This window comes from Narcine bancroftii, chromosome 7 (genome assembly GCF_036971445.1).
Source record: "Narcine bancroftii isolate sNarBan1 chromosome 7, sNarBan1.hap1, whole genome shotgun sequence".
Classification (NCBI taxonomy): domain Eukaryota; kingdom Metazoa; phylum Chordata; class Chondrichthyes; order Torpediniformes; family Narcinidae; genus Narcine; species Narcine bancroftii.
The window spans coordinates 160,179,451-160,196,769 of record NC_091475.1 but is presented as its reverse complement, the minus strand read 5'-3'; the positions used below and the strand labels follow the sequence as shown (position 1 = coordinate 160,196,769).

The 17,319-nt window shown below is 38.4% G+C and overlaps 1 protein-coding gene across 1 annotated transcript in view; it reads right to left on the bottom strand.

The window, feature by feature from the left end:
* Positions 1 to 17,319, bottom strand: part of LOC138740058 (teneurin-4-like) — a 393,122-nt gene that overhangs the window by 137,665 nt on the left and 238,138 nt on the right. The window contains exons 11-12 of the mRNA XM_069892490.1: positions 16,079 to 16,279; positions 11,026 to 11,211 (exon numbers count right to left, since the gene is read on the bottom strand). Coding sequence (XP_069748591.1) covers positions 11,026 to 11,211; positions 16,079 to 16,279 — 387 coding nt within the window. The remainder of the gene's footprint in view (positions 1 to 11,025; positions 11,212 to 16,078; positions 16,280 to 17,319) is intronic.

Here is a 17,319-nt window from a genome sequence, read left to right as displayed (position 1 = left end):
GGACCCTCGACTTCCTGAGTGGAAGACCACAGTCAGTCTGGATCGGAAACAGCATGTCCAACACCATCACACTGAACACGGGGACCCCCCAGGTCTGCATGCTCAGCCCACTGCTGTTTACCCTGCTGACCCACGACTGTGCAGCGAGATACAGTTCTAATCACAACATCAAGTTCACTGACGACACGACTGTGGTGGGGCTCATCAGCAATAATGATGTCAGTTTATAGAGAGGTGCAATCATTAACAGACTGGTGCAGAGACAGCAACTTACACCTGAACATCAACAAAACATAGGAGATGGTGGTGGACTTCAGGAGAGCCTGGGCAAATCACTCTCCATTAACCATCAATAGCTCCTCTGTCGAGGTAGTCAAAAGCACAAAATTCCTTGGCGTGCACCTGGCGGAGGATCTCTCCTGGTACCCCAACACCATATCCAATGCCAAGGTGGCCCAACAATGCCTCTACTTCCTGCGAAGGCTGAGGAAAGTTCAGCTTCCACCCTCTGCCCTCATTATATTCTACATGGGATGCACTGAGAGCATCCTATGTAACTGCATCACCGCCTGGTTTCGTAACTGTACCATCTGAGAACACAAGCCCCTGCAGCGGATAGTAAGGACTGCTGAGGGGATCATTGGGATCTCTCTCCCTGTCATGATGGACATTTATAATGGCCGTTGTTTGCAGAAAGCCATAAACATTGTGAAAGACTCCACACACCCATCCCACAATCTGTTCTCCCTCCTGCCATCCGAGAAGAGGTACCGACGCGTTCAGGGCCTCATGACCAGATTGTGAAACAGCTTTCTCCCCCAAGCCATGAGGCTTCTGAACTCCAGGGGTACACAGGGCTAACATATGTAATATGATATTTATAAGTGATATGTTATTTATAAAAAAGTTTCTGATGTCATTTAACCATGTAAATAACCAGCTTCATGGTCCGGAGAAACGTTATCTCGTTTTTCACTGTACACCGCAATGTTTATGTATGAACAATAAATAAACACAACTTGACTTGAGGAGGGAACAAACATCACTACAGTTAACAAAATCATCTATTGAATGATTAAGGACAAAACAATTAACTGCAAATCCAGCACCATAAACAATGTTCGACTATTCAACATTCTACAGTGGGGAACTTTGTTTGATCGTTGGAAAATGCATTCCAAACTAAAACAACCTGTAGGGATTCACATTCTTTGCTGAAAATATTGATCTTAGTGTGGTTCATGTCTCCAGTTCTCTGTTTTTTTGGTCCCCCAGCTGAGAGACTAGCCAATATCACTCACCAGGGACCACCACAGATAAATGCTTAAGAATTGGATAGATATGTTTCCCCACCTGCTGCTATTTATTATCTAGACTCAGCAGAAATTATCAATGGACCCCAACAACAAACCATTGTTAATCATGGTAATGAGGTCAGTGTGAGGATGCTAAAGGGGTATAAAGAGGAAGGCGGTGGTGACCTTGTTGGTAATCAATGCCACAAGTATCACGTGAGATAATTTGGGATGAAGCTGGGAAATGGCCATGACTGGAGAGATTATGAAAGGTAAAGTTAGAGAGGGCAGAAGGCAAGCAATTCTGTGGTCTGAGGTGAAAGGATATTGTCATGGAATATCATAATGAAGCAGGAGTTATTTCTGCTGCCTCACAGTCCAGGGGACCCAAATATGATCCTGTTTTAAGCTTTGTCTCCATAGTGTTTGCATGTTTTATCTATGACCCTGTGGGAAAACAGCAAGTGCTCCCATGTTGTTTCCTCCAACATCCCAGAGAAGCTTTGGTAGGTTAATTGGTTACTGTAACTTAATTCTTTTTGGATGCTAATGGCAAAATGAATCAAATTGATAACATACAGAAATGCTGGAGGAACTTGGCTAGTAACTCAGCATCTGTAGGAGGTAAAGGTATATTACTAATGTTTCGGGCCTGAGCCCTTCCTCAAGGTATAAATAAGCAAAAACAAGAAAGTGTCAGAATAAAGACTGAAGAATGGGGGGGGAGGAGTGAAGACCAACAAAAGATGTTGATTGGATATGGTAAGAGGAAAGGTGAGAAAGGAGACAGGCAGAAAAGGGAAGAGAGATAAAAAGAGACAGAGCTGGGGGAAAGTGATGGGGCAAGGGGTTTAATCGAAACTGAAGTCGTCAATGTTCAGACCATATGGCTGGCAATAAAAGATGATGCAAACATTGTCCATCTAATTGATAATGAAGAAGAAACGAGGACATTGAAGGACACTTTCAGGAAGTTGTGGATAGGATAAGTCTGGACCTTGAGGAGGGAAAAAGTAATTGGGGGAGAGTTAATCACAAAGGTATTAGGCAGGAACTGAGGAGAGCAGATTATGAGCATCTATTATTACTCCTGCATCTGGCATGAGGGGGGTATCTTAAAAAACAGATGGCTGAATTCAGGACTGCATACACATGTGAGAAAGAAAAACAAGAATGGAGACAGTTGGGAGCCTGGATGATGAGAGATGTTGCAAATTCAGTCAAAAAGGAAACGTAATATTTCAAAATTGAAATGGGCATAGTTCCAGGAATATAATAGTAGGAAACAGAATGGTTAGGGATAAAGGAATCTGATCAGTGGGGAATTTTGAAAGAGATTGCACATATTTCTTGTGAATAATCTAAGCCAGATAGGAGCATCTGCTTATGCTCCTTTTGAATTTTTTTCTGCATGTTGTCTCATCTCAGAAATGGTGACAAGAATTTTAGCTGCAACAGGGCATATTATGTTGCCAGCAGCAGGTTGGAACGAACCTCAGCATCCATTCAGAGCCTCCTTATAGTAGTCTTGGCAGTGAAAACATTGCGTAAGGACTCTTATAGTTTATTACACTCCATGTAGCAACATGGCTCCACTCGTGGACCTGCTGCACATGTGTACCCAGCTTATAGGCCTTTTTATACCGAGGGCGAGCGGTGACCCTACTTGGACCTAGGTGAAATTCCCGGGAAGGCAGGACCTCCTGGGCCTTTCACACTGTGGTCCAAATTCCAGGTGTTCTGCCCCCCCCCCCCCCCAAGCAAAGATGTAGAGAATGAAGTATTACACACTCATGAAGTCCTACTGGAAGTCAGAGCGCACAGTAATGGCAGACAAGGCTTTTCCAAAAATCAATAAAACTAATCTCTATATGCTTAAATAAATTGAGTAATTCAATCCACAATCCTATTCCACAAACACCTCTCCCTTGATTGGTGATGCAACATGCAAGTGCTGACGTCACGACGCTTCCTCTGCTTGGCCATTTGCTGATTCAGACCTCAGGGAGCGGGTGGCCCAGGGAAATTACCCGGGTTCACGCCCCTAACCCGTCTAATTTTCCTGGCTGATATTTTCACACCGCCGGTTCACGGGAGGGTTCCCGGGAAAATTTCCCAGGATTCCCCATTTTACACGGTGGTGTGTAAAGGTCAGAAATTCACCCTCGTCACCCAGCATCCAGCCAGCGGCTTGCTGTGGTGGGATGAATACAGATACCCAGCTAACAGAATGAACATTTCCTTTTCTAGCTATAGGCAGATAATGTTGTATTTTTAAAATTCTATTTGGAGCACTGGAATCAGCCAGGTCTTTGTATCAACTGATACATTAATGGATATATTGTGACACATAGATTTAAAGCACTGTATTGGAGGATTTAAGCCATGTCTTTTGCTCCTGCAAGGCTGAGAATCAGTAACCTGCTTGAGACTCAGTAGACATAAGCTAAATTCCACCATGGGGCCCAGAGATGCAGTTATCTGACAAAAAGACATCTGTGTACCAAGAACATTTAATCTTCCTGCTTGTTTTGGTCACAGTCTTTCAGGCAGAGACCTAACCTTGATGCAAAATAAACCATCGTATTCAAAGTGATAAGCTAGAAAGTTGTGTTATTCGATAGAAGCCTAGGCATGCTAGCTTGCTCGCTTATCTTTCTTTTTGTGCTGGGAATAGGTGTTTGGGTAAGCAGTTTTTGGGTAATATAAGCCATGGTCCCACTGCTGAAGTTAGCGACTTTCCGAGAGGTGGCAACATCTCTCAGCAAGAAGAAGAACTTCTAGAGTCCAGCCAACGTCCTGGTCGGGGAAGGTGGAGAAGCTGCTACTGGCGCCCCGACAACCTACTACAAGTGTGCAGTCATTGCCTCGCCTCGGCAGTTGGGACCAGTCCAGGCATTGATAAGTATAATTGGGAAGGGCTTGCATATTGTAGTTTGATATCAGCTTTAGAATTTGTAATAAAGATTTGTATAAACTGAAGTGCTCTCATCGTGTGTATCTATTTTCTTTCAGTAGCTCAAACACTGTGACCAATCTAAAACGAACAAAGTGAGAGGCACAAGTTTACCCAGGACAAGCACTCATAAAGGGAAATATTTTGGAGTCATATCTTGCAGTAAAACTGGAAATTCTCATGAGTACTTGATATGTTTTTTGTCATTTTCAAATTGAAAGTAACTATGAAGCAAAGAAAAGCAATATTGGGGAGCTAAGCTCAAACAAATTTGTGAATCAATTCATTTCTCTCTTCAGCAAAATGAGTAGATGATATTCTGTACCAGCAACACAAACTTTGTTTGAGTGGACATCACCTTTGCTTTTGAGGATCAGGTTATATATTAAACAGAGGACATTAAGTGTGAATTTCTCCAATTTCAATAAGTCAGATTGCCACAGTAAGGTATTGCTACACTTGCAAAACAATACCTAAAAATATTCCCATAAAGTATAGTTTGGGAAACTTTAGTGCCAGTTTTTGAAGGAACTTTTAGATGAAACCATCACCGAAGGAATTGTGTCACTTATTATATTATTTTTAGGAACTTTCCCTTTTTTTTTTGCATCCCTTGGGCTCCGAGGTGTATGGATTCATTAAGCTTTGTTGGGAGAGAAAATTCCTAACCAATGGGTTTCTTTGAAAATATTTCACTAATTGAATTTTCCCCTTAAACACTGTACAATGAGTCGACAATGTTTCTACTTGCTTTCAACCTGCTGTAGACCTGGATGAGACCTTTGACAGAGAGTACAAATAGAAGTAATGCACTTTGGGTTTATATATTGGACTACAACTTCATTTTCTTCTGCTGTTCTCACGTACATGATCAATAGAAGTATTACACTTGTTCAGCAGCTTAATAATCTAAATACTATGAAAGACCATCTATAAAAACCTCAAATTGGTTTTAAAAAAACCTATATGGATAATTTCAAACTGGTAATGAATTAGAACAATACTTATGCTATTAGAGAATATACAAACTAATTTTAAAACATGCATTTTAAAACACTTCATGCAAAGTTCAAAGAAGGCATAGGAATGAAAACTATACCTTTCACTACCTTATCCAGATAGTGAGCTTGAAAAATAAGAACACACAAAACATTAAGGAGAGATTGAATAAGATTTCCACTAGCAAAGAGACATTGGAAGTTAACCAATTATTATAAAATAAACAAAGTGGATACAAACATAAGGAGTAAAATGTCAAGACCAATAATGACATTCACGGATAGTGCAATTTCTTCTCTGGGATTATGGCTTTTATTCTGTAACAATATCGTATCAAGTATTTCAAGTGTCCAATATATAAAAATTCTTGTGGCAAAGAAGATGTTGCTTATACGGATGTTCCTGTTTAACACACTGAAATGATTACACTCCTTCAATAAATGGATGCATCCTGTAAATTAATCTCTCCAATCCAGTGAGCACATATTTAATTACTAACATTCCAGGATCTGGAGTTCATTCTCTCAACCTCTATTCTTTGTTCTTTGCTCCCAAAAACCTTCCTCTCTGACTAAACTGTATCACTTTGGCCAAGAATCACCTTGTGTGGCTTGTTGTCATATTTTGCTTGATAATGTCACCACAAATTAAGTTGGGATGGTCTGCTACCATTAAGGTGTTTGTTATGGTTCAGAAATTATCTAGAGCACATCAAAAATATTCTCATTTTACATCGCTTTCCACAACATTTTAAATATTCATGTCATAAACCCACCAATTTTGTTTGGGGTCAATCAAACAGTTTTATAAAATAACATTATTTCCAATTCTTGAAATAACCACCTAATAATGCATGTTCATTTTCTGCTGATGAAGCTGAAGGAGCATTAGTTTAAAAGCACAGAGATTATGGCCACTGAAATAAGCTCTAGAGAGAAAGAAACATAATGGTAAGGATCTAGAAATTGATTTGCTGGAGTTTCAAAATTCAGTGGAAGCTGTTTACAGGTAGAAGCAATGGCAACATGTATAAAATGAGGAAGAGTTTTAATTTTTCCACATGGTGAAGATTAACATTTTGAGAAGACCTTCCATTGGCAAAGATTAATGAGGAAGGCACCAATTCATCTAATTGGAGAAAAATGAATTCATAATCAAGCCAACTGATATTTGATATATGGATATTGTTTCTAAAGCACTGATTTATTCCAGCTGTAATTGAAATTCTTCTCCATGTCCCTAAGGATCACAAGGAAGCAAAATAGGAACAATCAAAAGATCTTTGGAATAGTACACTCACTTCGAGCAGTGGTAGTTATATTTCAGCCATACAGAGGTTTGATCAGACCCATGTGGAATTCTGCTATTCAACAAGAGGAAAGATGAACTGAGATCCAAGAGGGGTCAGAGCAGCTTTACCAATTTTTTTTCCCCAGATCTTGAATGTTGTTATTGAAGTTATGTAAATGTAAATTACATTCCTTTAAGTTCAGATGGTTTATGATGATCTAATCTAGTGCTTTTCAAAGTGGGGGCACAACTCTCAGTTGGATTGGAGAAAGTAAAAAAAATGCACTGCTATCTCCACTCCGAAAATAAAGAACTATCTGCGGAATTTTATTTCACAGAATAATTATTTCCTTTAATGGGGGTCACAAAATAGGGACTAAAATCTTAACATTAGAGTTGGGCCATTTGGGCGTAAAATCACACAAATGGCTCATAAAAATGCAGAAATCTCCTCACCAGAATATTTTATATGGCTAATTGAGATTTCTGAGGTAGAACTTCAAATAGATTTCAAACTTAAAGATAGATTTTATTTTGAGGTTAAGTTATATGATTGGGATATTTAAAAAAAGGAATGAAGGTACAAAATATGCATGAGGCAGTGCGGTATTCATTCATTTTGAGAGTGAATGGTTGGTTAATTAAAACAAAGTGAGGAAAGAAACAACCTACCAAGATGACATGTGGAACGGCTAGTGTCACAGTTAGCACATCGCTGTTACAAATCTGGCCCTGTCTATCAGGAGTTTGTACCTTCTCCCTGTATCTGTGTGGATTTTCCCCGGGGGGGTTCTGGTTTCCTTCCACCCTCCGAAACATACGGGAGTTGTAGGTTAATTGAGATACTTTGTCGGCATGGGGCTCTTGGGCCAGAAGAGCCTGTTAGCATGCTATGTCTACATTTAAATATAAATGACAAAGAAGTGCACATGCACAAGAAATATGATCATCTAGCTAATAATTGTCCTAATTTAAATTTGATAAATATTATGGATTTCGTTCCTTAAGTTCAGAATCAATATTTACTCAATGTGTTTAGTTTACAGAGTGATGCAAATTGAATGAAAAGAAAACAAATATTTACTTGTGCACTGCTCTTAATGTGTATTTAACTTTCTAACCTATAGAATAATTTGGGAGATAATCTGTTTGTTAAAAGTGCATTTAGATATAGATTCAAATACACTAATGTTGAAGTTTTCCTCACAAAAAATAAATCATTCATTGCCCTATATTCTTCAATGCATTACGCAGCTTAGCAATGGGTTGCGGCTGAATAGTATGGCATTAGAAAGCCAGTCTTACATTAATCTTAATACAACATTTACAGATTGAAATGTCATCAATTTTTATGTTATGTTCAGTTACATAAAATCAACATATTATGCTAATTTAGAAGAGAAAAACAAGTCAATGCTTCAGAACTGAGACGTACATGCCCATTTGTGAAGCAAGTCACACGTTGATGCAGACAGAACCAGAGTTAAAAACAGCCATGTAAAGGCAAAAAGGGAAAAAGAAGCAATACTGTTAGCCAGTTGAAGTGCGTCAATAAATACGTCTCTTTTCATTTTCCATTATTAAGCACCTACACCAGAAATACCCTTATTTTATTTAAAATATTATAGATTTATGTTGGAGATAGTGGTTCAATGAAGAGAACCCATCTTTTTGCTTTTTGAATGATTGAAGGATATTCTTTGCAGCACTTGGAAGCACCCGATAGGATAACCACAGAGAAGTCAGCAGGGAGGGGTGGGTGGGTTGACACTGCAGGGTGCGGTAGGACAATACCTTTTAAAGAAATTTCTTTTAATAGTTTGCCACATGCACCTTGTGAAACAAACATGATATAATTAAAGTCAAGATGTCAAATGCTGAAATCCATTTGGACACTGATAACAAACAGTTCAATTACTCCGTTTAGATTTGCCCGCACCACAGTCACGGACTGTTAGCTGCAGATGATTGGTGTAAGTTGGAGTGAATATTATTGATACAGGATCCATAATTTGATGACTTTGGGTCTTATGTTCTCTTCCCGACTCAAATCCTCCAATCTCTTTCCATCTGATCCCAATCCTCTCTCCTTCCCTGGCTTAGTTCCTGTTCTGATCTCTATTCTTTGCACCAAACCCCTCCCTTCTCATTTCCTGATTCATTAAAAATTGATTTGAAAAGAAAATCTCTTTGTACAAAAACTTCTGTCTAACTATAAACTGCACATTTCTTAAAGGCCAGCTTTCACAGGGAGTTGGCTTAAAACAATAACCAAGAAGAATTTTGGTACTGAAACCTGGCAAGAGCTAAAAAAAAACCCTACAATGTGTATACTTGAGAAGCTGTATCCCTTCCCAGTTTATTTGACATGGTCAACTAGCCCACGTTGACCAAATAGGAACCTCACTGCTATGACCTTGATCTCACGTTGTTCCATTTTATTAAACCTGCCTGCAAAGATATCTTTTTCTATTCCTGCAACATCAATATTTCACTTTGTCCCTTATCATATGCCTCAATATTATCTAAATGGATTCAATTTTCCCATGTTGGTTAATGGGTTTATTTTTCCCATGTTGGCTAATTCCACACTGTTATCTCTCTCTCTGTTTCTCTCACATCAATGATCATGATGTTAACCAACCACCAGCCCAATTTGAAGCCCAGAATAAACTATAACAAATAGATGTTCAAAAAAGGACCAAAGACCTCCTAATTGTCTCCTGCCAAAATCTCCATCCCATAGTTCTCAATTCCTGGCCTTTTTCTGAGCACCTGTAACCTCTCAGCCACATATCAATTAGAAGGATTGGCCACCTTCAATTTTAAGATTGCCATCTCTTTACTTCTTATGGTTTTTTTTTAAAACATTGGTGATTCATGTTTGGCCGCCTGGACTAATGGTGCCTCTTTGTTTATCTTTATAGGGCAAACAAAGGAAAAGTAAGTTTTCTGTACATAACAATAAAGGAATCTTGATTATTAGTTTGGAATCCGTTCTGATCTTTCTGTCAGAGTCAATACAATCACAATGAGAGTAAATGGAAGGTTGGGAAATAATATTTCATTTTTTGAAGTGGCATTTAACACTAAACACTGTTTCAGATTCTTGTTCTGTTACACTTGCATTTTCCTTACACTATTGTCTTTTTGTCATTTAATCACTTGTGCCTTCCCTGCTATCATAGATTAGCCCTTTTGTTCACTCCCCCTGCTTGTCTTTCTTCTGTTAAAATTGTCATGTTTCCAGCCTTGACAGATTCTCGACCTTCCATATGAACAGGGTTTTATCATTTACAGTTTACATTAGCAATATGTCAAATGAAAGATTTGGGTCCACAGAACATATGCTGAGAAGCAATTGGCAAATTCTACACTTAATAAGGAACAACTCAATTGTATATTCTCAATCTGCAAATTGAAAATATACCAGTACCTAACAAAATTACTACATTTGTTCTATTAGTTCGGGCAATGTTTTTAAGTTGAGATCTTTTCATGTAACTTAACTAATACAGACGTTTGTTTATATGATGTTGAAATTCATGAGTGACTACAGTAAATTCTCATCCACCTTTGTGATTTAGACTGGGGATTGTAATTCTGAATGGCGATCAAGTAAGGTCAAAGACCAGAGCCATTTTTGATAGAGGCTTAGAGTTAAGATGAGCCATGGTGAATCTCGGGGTCTGGGAAGTTCAGATTGCTGGTGACTAACTAAATGAGAGGGGTCCAAGGGTAGGGAGGACTTTTCTTTATTGAACTGCTCCGTGACTCTCAGAACCACATGAACTAATTTCACCAACAATAATCTAAAGGAGCAGTGCACAATGAATCATTTAATTATGCGAAAAACAGATACAGAAAATGGGTAATTGGAACTCGTGCAATTTGAAATTAGAAGTGTCTGACTGATTTTCCAGAGTGTATGACTCAGCCCAGAGATCCTCCATTTAACTCCAAAAAAAAATTTCATACGAGTCGTGTTGAAAAAATTATATTATGTGCCTGAATTTCCTTCAGATGTGATCATGTAATGATGGTGTGGAATAATATCAGTCCAGCATTTAAACAGAATGGGTACTACCATTCAGATGAAAGTGTTTCAAAAGTGTTCCCAGAAATTAAAAATATCAATAAAATCGGTCCCATTGTAATTGTTTGAATGATCAATTCTAGTTGGTTAATCTGAAATGTAATGATTTAAAAGGGAAATTCTTACTTTTATTAACAATTTTAGAATGCTTCATACTTGTGATCAATGTCACATGATGAATTAATTTCTTGGAATGAATAAAGAACTTTCTACATTGCAAAATAAGTTTGACTATACAATGGACCAACTGCTTCCTCTTTTCTGGCCACAAAAAGGTTAGTCGTTAACAAATTAAAATTCACAACAAAAGTTTAACATTTCATTAAGCAAACTGCTCATGCCAGACGAAGCAACACAAATAGATTAAACATGCTTTTCTTAAGTCCTACCAATAGTGCAGTGCTCTCCATTCCATCCAGGGCTGCATTCACACTTGCCATCCTTGCAAGTCCCGTGCTCATTGCAGCGTGGGTGACACGCTCGCTGATCACAAGCACTGCCCATCCATCCTTCGTCACAGCGACAGGTGCCCCCAATACAGATCCCATGGCTGCTACAGTCTGCTGCACAAATCTCTGTGGGAGACACAGGAAAATGCCTGTATTATTATCAAAAAATGCACCAGCTCAGTGACCTGGTGAAGCTAAAATAAAAGGATTTTTCTTTGCATCCTTGGCAGTTAATTCCTTTCAACAATAAGCTTTCAATGCAAAGATTACAATGAATTGAGGATTACAGAGGGCATCTTCAAATGGTTCATTGACTTCACTTGCAAGCTCATGCTAAACTGATGTTTAATCACTGTTCTTTTGTGACGGTTGATAGATTCTGCAGGAAATGTATGAAATATCAAATTTAATTAAAAACTTGTCAATGCCTACTTAAAACTAATGCAGTAAAATGAATGGCACTAGAAAAAGTGGTGCTAGAAAATTTAAATCTAGTATCAGCAGATAAAATAAGAATTGACATATTGTGTCCACTTAAAAACAAGATCTTCAGCTAGAATTCTGGAGATCAAAAGATGCTAAATAGTTTTTTTTCCCCTTTAAGGATCCAATATTTCAATATTTATACATTAAAAAAAATATTTACCAGTAAATCTAAGTTAGGCTTTCTGAAATTTTTTATTTTGATGTGTTTCAAAAAAATGAAACGGGCTGAAATTGCATTTTACAATATTAGACATTTCTCTCTTTTGTTTGCTGAAGCATGAGCTTGCTAAATCAAGAGGTAACGAGAGAGTCTTGTAACAAAACACAGGCAAAGGAATGTTATGACAATTTACTGCATTTTTTTTAACATGGTAGGATATTAACTTGTTTATCTGTAATAGGTTAATGTTTCAATATGACAATTCACAATTTTACTAAATGTTCATATAGATTGATATTATACTAGAGGGAGATTTCATAGATAAGCACAAAATTAAATAATTCTGTTCAAGAATGTTCTCAGCTTCAAGTTACAACTTCAGAATCTACTTTTCAAAATAAAAATAATGCTCTGCTGCAGCTTGCACCATTTGTGATTCCATCCGGAAATAAAAGCTTTTCAGATTTAAACAGATCGTTCTTAAATGATCAAATTTTAATTACAGATTGTCTTGGTTTTATGGTCCAGTTACATTTGCACATGTGTTTTTCATTATGGACATTTCCATTATGATTCAGATGAATGAAATTGAATTAATCACTTCGACTGGTTGAGTGCAAATGATTTGAATGATGTAAACATCTGTACAATTTGTTGTATTAATTAGACAGATACATATTCCCACAAATCATTTCATGTCCAAACTTCCGGCTGCTATAAATTAACTATGTGAAGAAATAAACATTCTACTCCCCATGCCTTCAAATCTAGCCAGCAAAAGGGTATATAAAATTTCAAAAAAATGCTAAGAAACAGAATAGTGAAGAAAAAATTGTAAATAATACATTCTGGATCATTGTAATCTGAAACATATGGATATTTCCAAAGGTCTTACATCAACTGTGACAAGATCATTTTTGAAATATCGAAGTACAATCTCAGCAAATGCAGCCACAATTGGGCAACACGGTTCGCGTAGTGTTTAGCACAATGCTATAACCTGGGTTTGAATATGGCACTGTCTGTAAGGAGTTTGTATGCTCTCCCCGTGACTTGCATAGATTTTCCCCAGTGTTCCTCTTTACTCCCACCCTTCAAAATGTTCAGAGTTGTCGGCTAATTGGGTGATATAGGTCTCCATGGCCAGAAGCAGCTTCTACTGTGTTGAAAACAAAATGTTAAAAATTTAAAATTTAAGCACAAATTGCTGGATGCCAGAAGTTCCTTGCTTAAGAAAATATCTACTCTGCATGGTTAAAACCCAAATGATTAGGTATAATTGATGACTTGATACATCAGTCGCAAAGATATCCTGAACATGTATGGGGTTTTAGAATCTTTTTTACCTAGTTTTCCTGAGGCAGGTAGGAAACACAGAAACTGCCACAGGGGGACATGAATGGCATCACTTACATGGTGACATGAAATTTCAGCAACTTCACACAGATTTGTACATCTCTGCGAAAGAGCTTCCAAATGAAAACAAAACTTTGCCAAACAATCAAGGATTCCTACCTTCCAAGGTTAAATAAGTTGCATTAGAAATTGTGGCATTTGTACATTCTAATTAATATTGCGGATTGAGGTCTGGAGGTCTATCAGGTAGTGAAAGGATACATTTTACCCATCACAGCATAATGTGATGGCGGCAGAGTGGGGGGGGGGGGGGGCGGGGGGGAAACACTTAAGTTTCAATTTACAGAATCTGCTTTGCTGCATCCCACTGCTGGAGAGAGTCAGCATTCCAAATATCCACCTTCATTCAAAATTATCTTTCTCTACTCCATGATTCAGAATGAAGAAACGTTCTGAGTTTCAAGACAAAATGCATCTGCGACTGCAGAAATCAAATGATAAGTGCAATAATGTCACTGGGTTATAATATTGTCAAGTTCACTGATTCATAGAAGAGAGTTCAAGAGGAAGGAAATGAAGCAAAAATAGAATAAGCTTTAAAAGGATTATGGAGAATTTGGTTCAATAAAATGTTGAAATTCAAAACAGGCTTTTGCAATGTCAAAATTGTCGGGCAATGTAGCTTTTAGAATGAACCGCCTATGAGGGAGTCTGTCTAACGTGATATTTGCTGCGATAATGCACTGCCTTAGCAACCAGTATCCACATGTCCCTGAAGAGTGATTTCTCCACCTTTGTTTGTGCGTAGACCAAGCACTTTGCTGCATGGAAGGAAGGAATGTTGTCATGTAGGTTACCAGGTAAAAGAGGATTGCATATTGCTAATACTAACAGCTTAGAAACAGAAATACTGCATTCCTACTCAGGCAGGATGATATAAGGGGTACAATGGGCCATGAAATAGCAGAGAGGAAACACTTTAGAAATTTGAGTTGCAGAGAAACCTGCATGGAATTCTAAGTTAAGATTTAAATTCCTCTCCCCCTCCCCCCCCCCCCCCCCCCCCCCCCAATACATTTGAGCATTATCTAATGAAATCCATTACTAAGTCGTTTGGTCAGAAAGTCAATGCATTCAATCTATGTAATTTGGAACAATTTTCCTCATAAAATCTTATTAGATCATGAAAGCTAGACCTCTGAGTGGAATATGAAATTGGCTCGGGCACAGCTTACCTTGACATGTGTGATGTTTGCCCAGTGCCAAATGTAGGTCTAATATGGTGCACAACATCCTTTTCCATGTTTATCAGTGGATAGGTGAGGAATTTCTTTCACATGCTGTTAAAGGTGCAACATATGACACCCATTTTTCACTCACCCTCAAACAATTTCAGTAAGGGACTCTGAATTAAAGGTTCCCGATTGTGGCTTTTACTATTGCTTTTCCCTAAATCTGTGCCTTTTTCCTACAGCTCTTCTATTAACACTATTTTTGTGTCCCTCTTTTGTTCAGGAAAATTGCAGCATCTCTTGATAAGCTGGTGCCTCATTGTGGCTTGTTTCTATCCAGGGCACAAGGATGGATATAGCCACATTATATGAGTGGTGCTTAGCCATACAGGAGAGAGCTCCACTACCTTGATTGTCCTGATCTCCACGGGGCCACTTTATATCACTGTACTGTGGATGCAGCAGTTGTAAGCTCTGTAGGCTGCTGCCATTGGAAATACACAGGACAAGATTCTTCCCATGAATTTGGGTAAAAAAGAACACCTTCTATGGATTCTTGCCTAGCATTTTTGTTAGTTTTCTAAGTTCCATGTTGGGCTGAGAGTTGCAAAAGTTTTGGGCTCCAGAAAAAGAGACAATCTCATTTTCCAGACAATTATTAATTTGGTTGGCAATTTATTTGAATTTTGAGTTCAGTGAAAGGAAGTCCCATTGCTGTTTCTCTTGATAAGTAAAAGATGAGACATCATCATGGTCTCAAAAGGAGTCGTTTTAACCTCTCATTCTCAGGATGAGCCGCGGGGGCAGGAGTGGGGGGAGGGAGAAGGTGGCATTCTCAATGAAAATCAAAATAAAAACAGCCAATATTGTAAATCCAAAAAGGAAACAGAAAATACCGGAAACCCACATCGGGCAGCTCTAGAAAGAAAACAATCAGACGACGGGTTCCCACCATGACTATTTTTTTCCACAGATACTGCCTGATTTGAGGTGCTGAGTCTTCTCAGCACTTTTTTGTTTTTGTTTGAAATTTTAAGATGCATTTGATTTTATTCTTCAAATTCATTAAAAGTGAAGTCGAAAAATTAGATTGAGAATTGGGCTCCTTGGGGAAAAATAAAATAATCCCTGTGGTCCTTGGTCCATTTGAGCAGATGTTTGAAAATCAGGAAATGCAACAGCATACGGTCCAGATCAACATTCTAAAATCAGACTATTCCATGCCAGAATCGCAGAATGGGGATCCAGTCCTTTAGTTTTGCTGAGAGATATAATACTATGTGAATTATTTTTACAACTATTAAAAGGAGAAATCATAAAATTTGAGAAAAGTGGCCGAGATCTCCAAAACACACCACTGTCCTTTATTTACAGGCTTAGTGCTCAAGTAACATGGAAAAAATTTTTTATGATTCATTTGGGTATCTCAAAGAACCAAAGGGTGAAAGAATGCGCAAGATAAGTAAGACAGAATGTGACAGCTGGAAATTGAATTATACCTCATTTGCTTCTCCAAAAATGTTGAATATTTAGCAATTAATTATAATTTTAAATGTGATTATTAACATTTCATAATTCTAAATTTTTTTCAAGAAAATGAATACCAATATCCTAGTAATTCTGTCTGAACACGTAACAAAATTTACAGGCGACACTTTACAGGAGTTGCAATCACTGCTTGACTCAGTCAGAATGAAACTGCTGGGAATTGAGTGGCTCTTCCTCTATTATAGTAATTGGAGTATTTGGGCACAATTACCAACTGAGCAATCATGGCCAGTCCAGGCAAGGTCACAGCTGCAGGTCCTTGAATCAGGTAGGAAAGTCCCATGTCCCGAGCACTGGTCTTCACAAGCTGCCCTTGGAGTCCCACAGTTTGGTCCACCCCAGCCTGTGGCACAGTGGCATTCCCCTCGGACACAAATTCCTCGCCCTGAACACGTCGAGTCTAAGCAGTCCACTGAAAAATAGTAAAGGAGCAACATGGTTCAGAACCACAACGCTATTCTCCTCAAACTATTTTTTAAGATTATGTCATTAAATAGCAGAATCACTGCCTTGTTTCACACTACCTAAAACTGCTCAGGGTCACAAAGACATCAGCCATTACAAAAAGTCTGTTGGGGAAAAGAATTAATTGAGAGCTACGACTTCAACTCTCAGAAAACCTGAGGTCAAAAGACTGCCTGCCTCCTAACAACCGTGATCACACTGAGAGGCCAACTTGACACATTAGACCTGTGAGATTCTTGGACCTTCTTGTAATATGTTTCTCCAGGAAATCCTGTTTACAATCAGTAAATGGTGAAGCTTATAAGAGAAAACTACTGTGGGAAGCGCTACACATAAAAACAAAATGCTTATAGCAACAATCATGGAATTGTGCTGAAGGATTTTACTGGAAAGCAGCTCTGAGCATTAGAGCTTTTTTGATTATGCTGTCCAGAAGCATTTATTTTTGTAAATTTCATTTTATTAAAATTTACGGCACGGTAGAAGCTGATTTTGGCCACTTAAACCCATGGTGCCCAAATTAACCTCCAACCCCATGCCATTTGGAGGGTGGTACCCAGGGTAAACCTACACAGACACAGGGAAAACATACAAACTCCATACAGACAGCACTGGATTCGAACTCTTGTCATTGGTGCTATAATACTGCTGTGCTAACCACTACATGAATCGTTGTGACGACTGACATTAACATTAATAATTTTTCATCTATGGTTGCTGCTTTTGTTGTGAACATTCACAGGAAGACTGTTTTAACTGAGCATAATGCTTTGTCAGGAGTTGACACACATAATTTTCCATTCTCTTGTCTAGGTACCCAGAGATGAAGGCTCCACATTTAAGCCACTCCTTCTGTTTCAGGTTACTTCTGCCAATTCAAACGGCCACAGAGATTCCTTGCTGCTGATTAGCCATTTTGCTGCCCTTCAGGGTCAACTTCTGGGAGCAAAATTGCAAACAATGCTTCCTGAACTGGAACACAAAAGG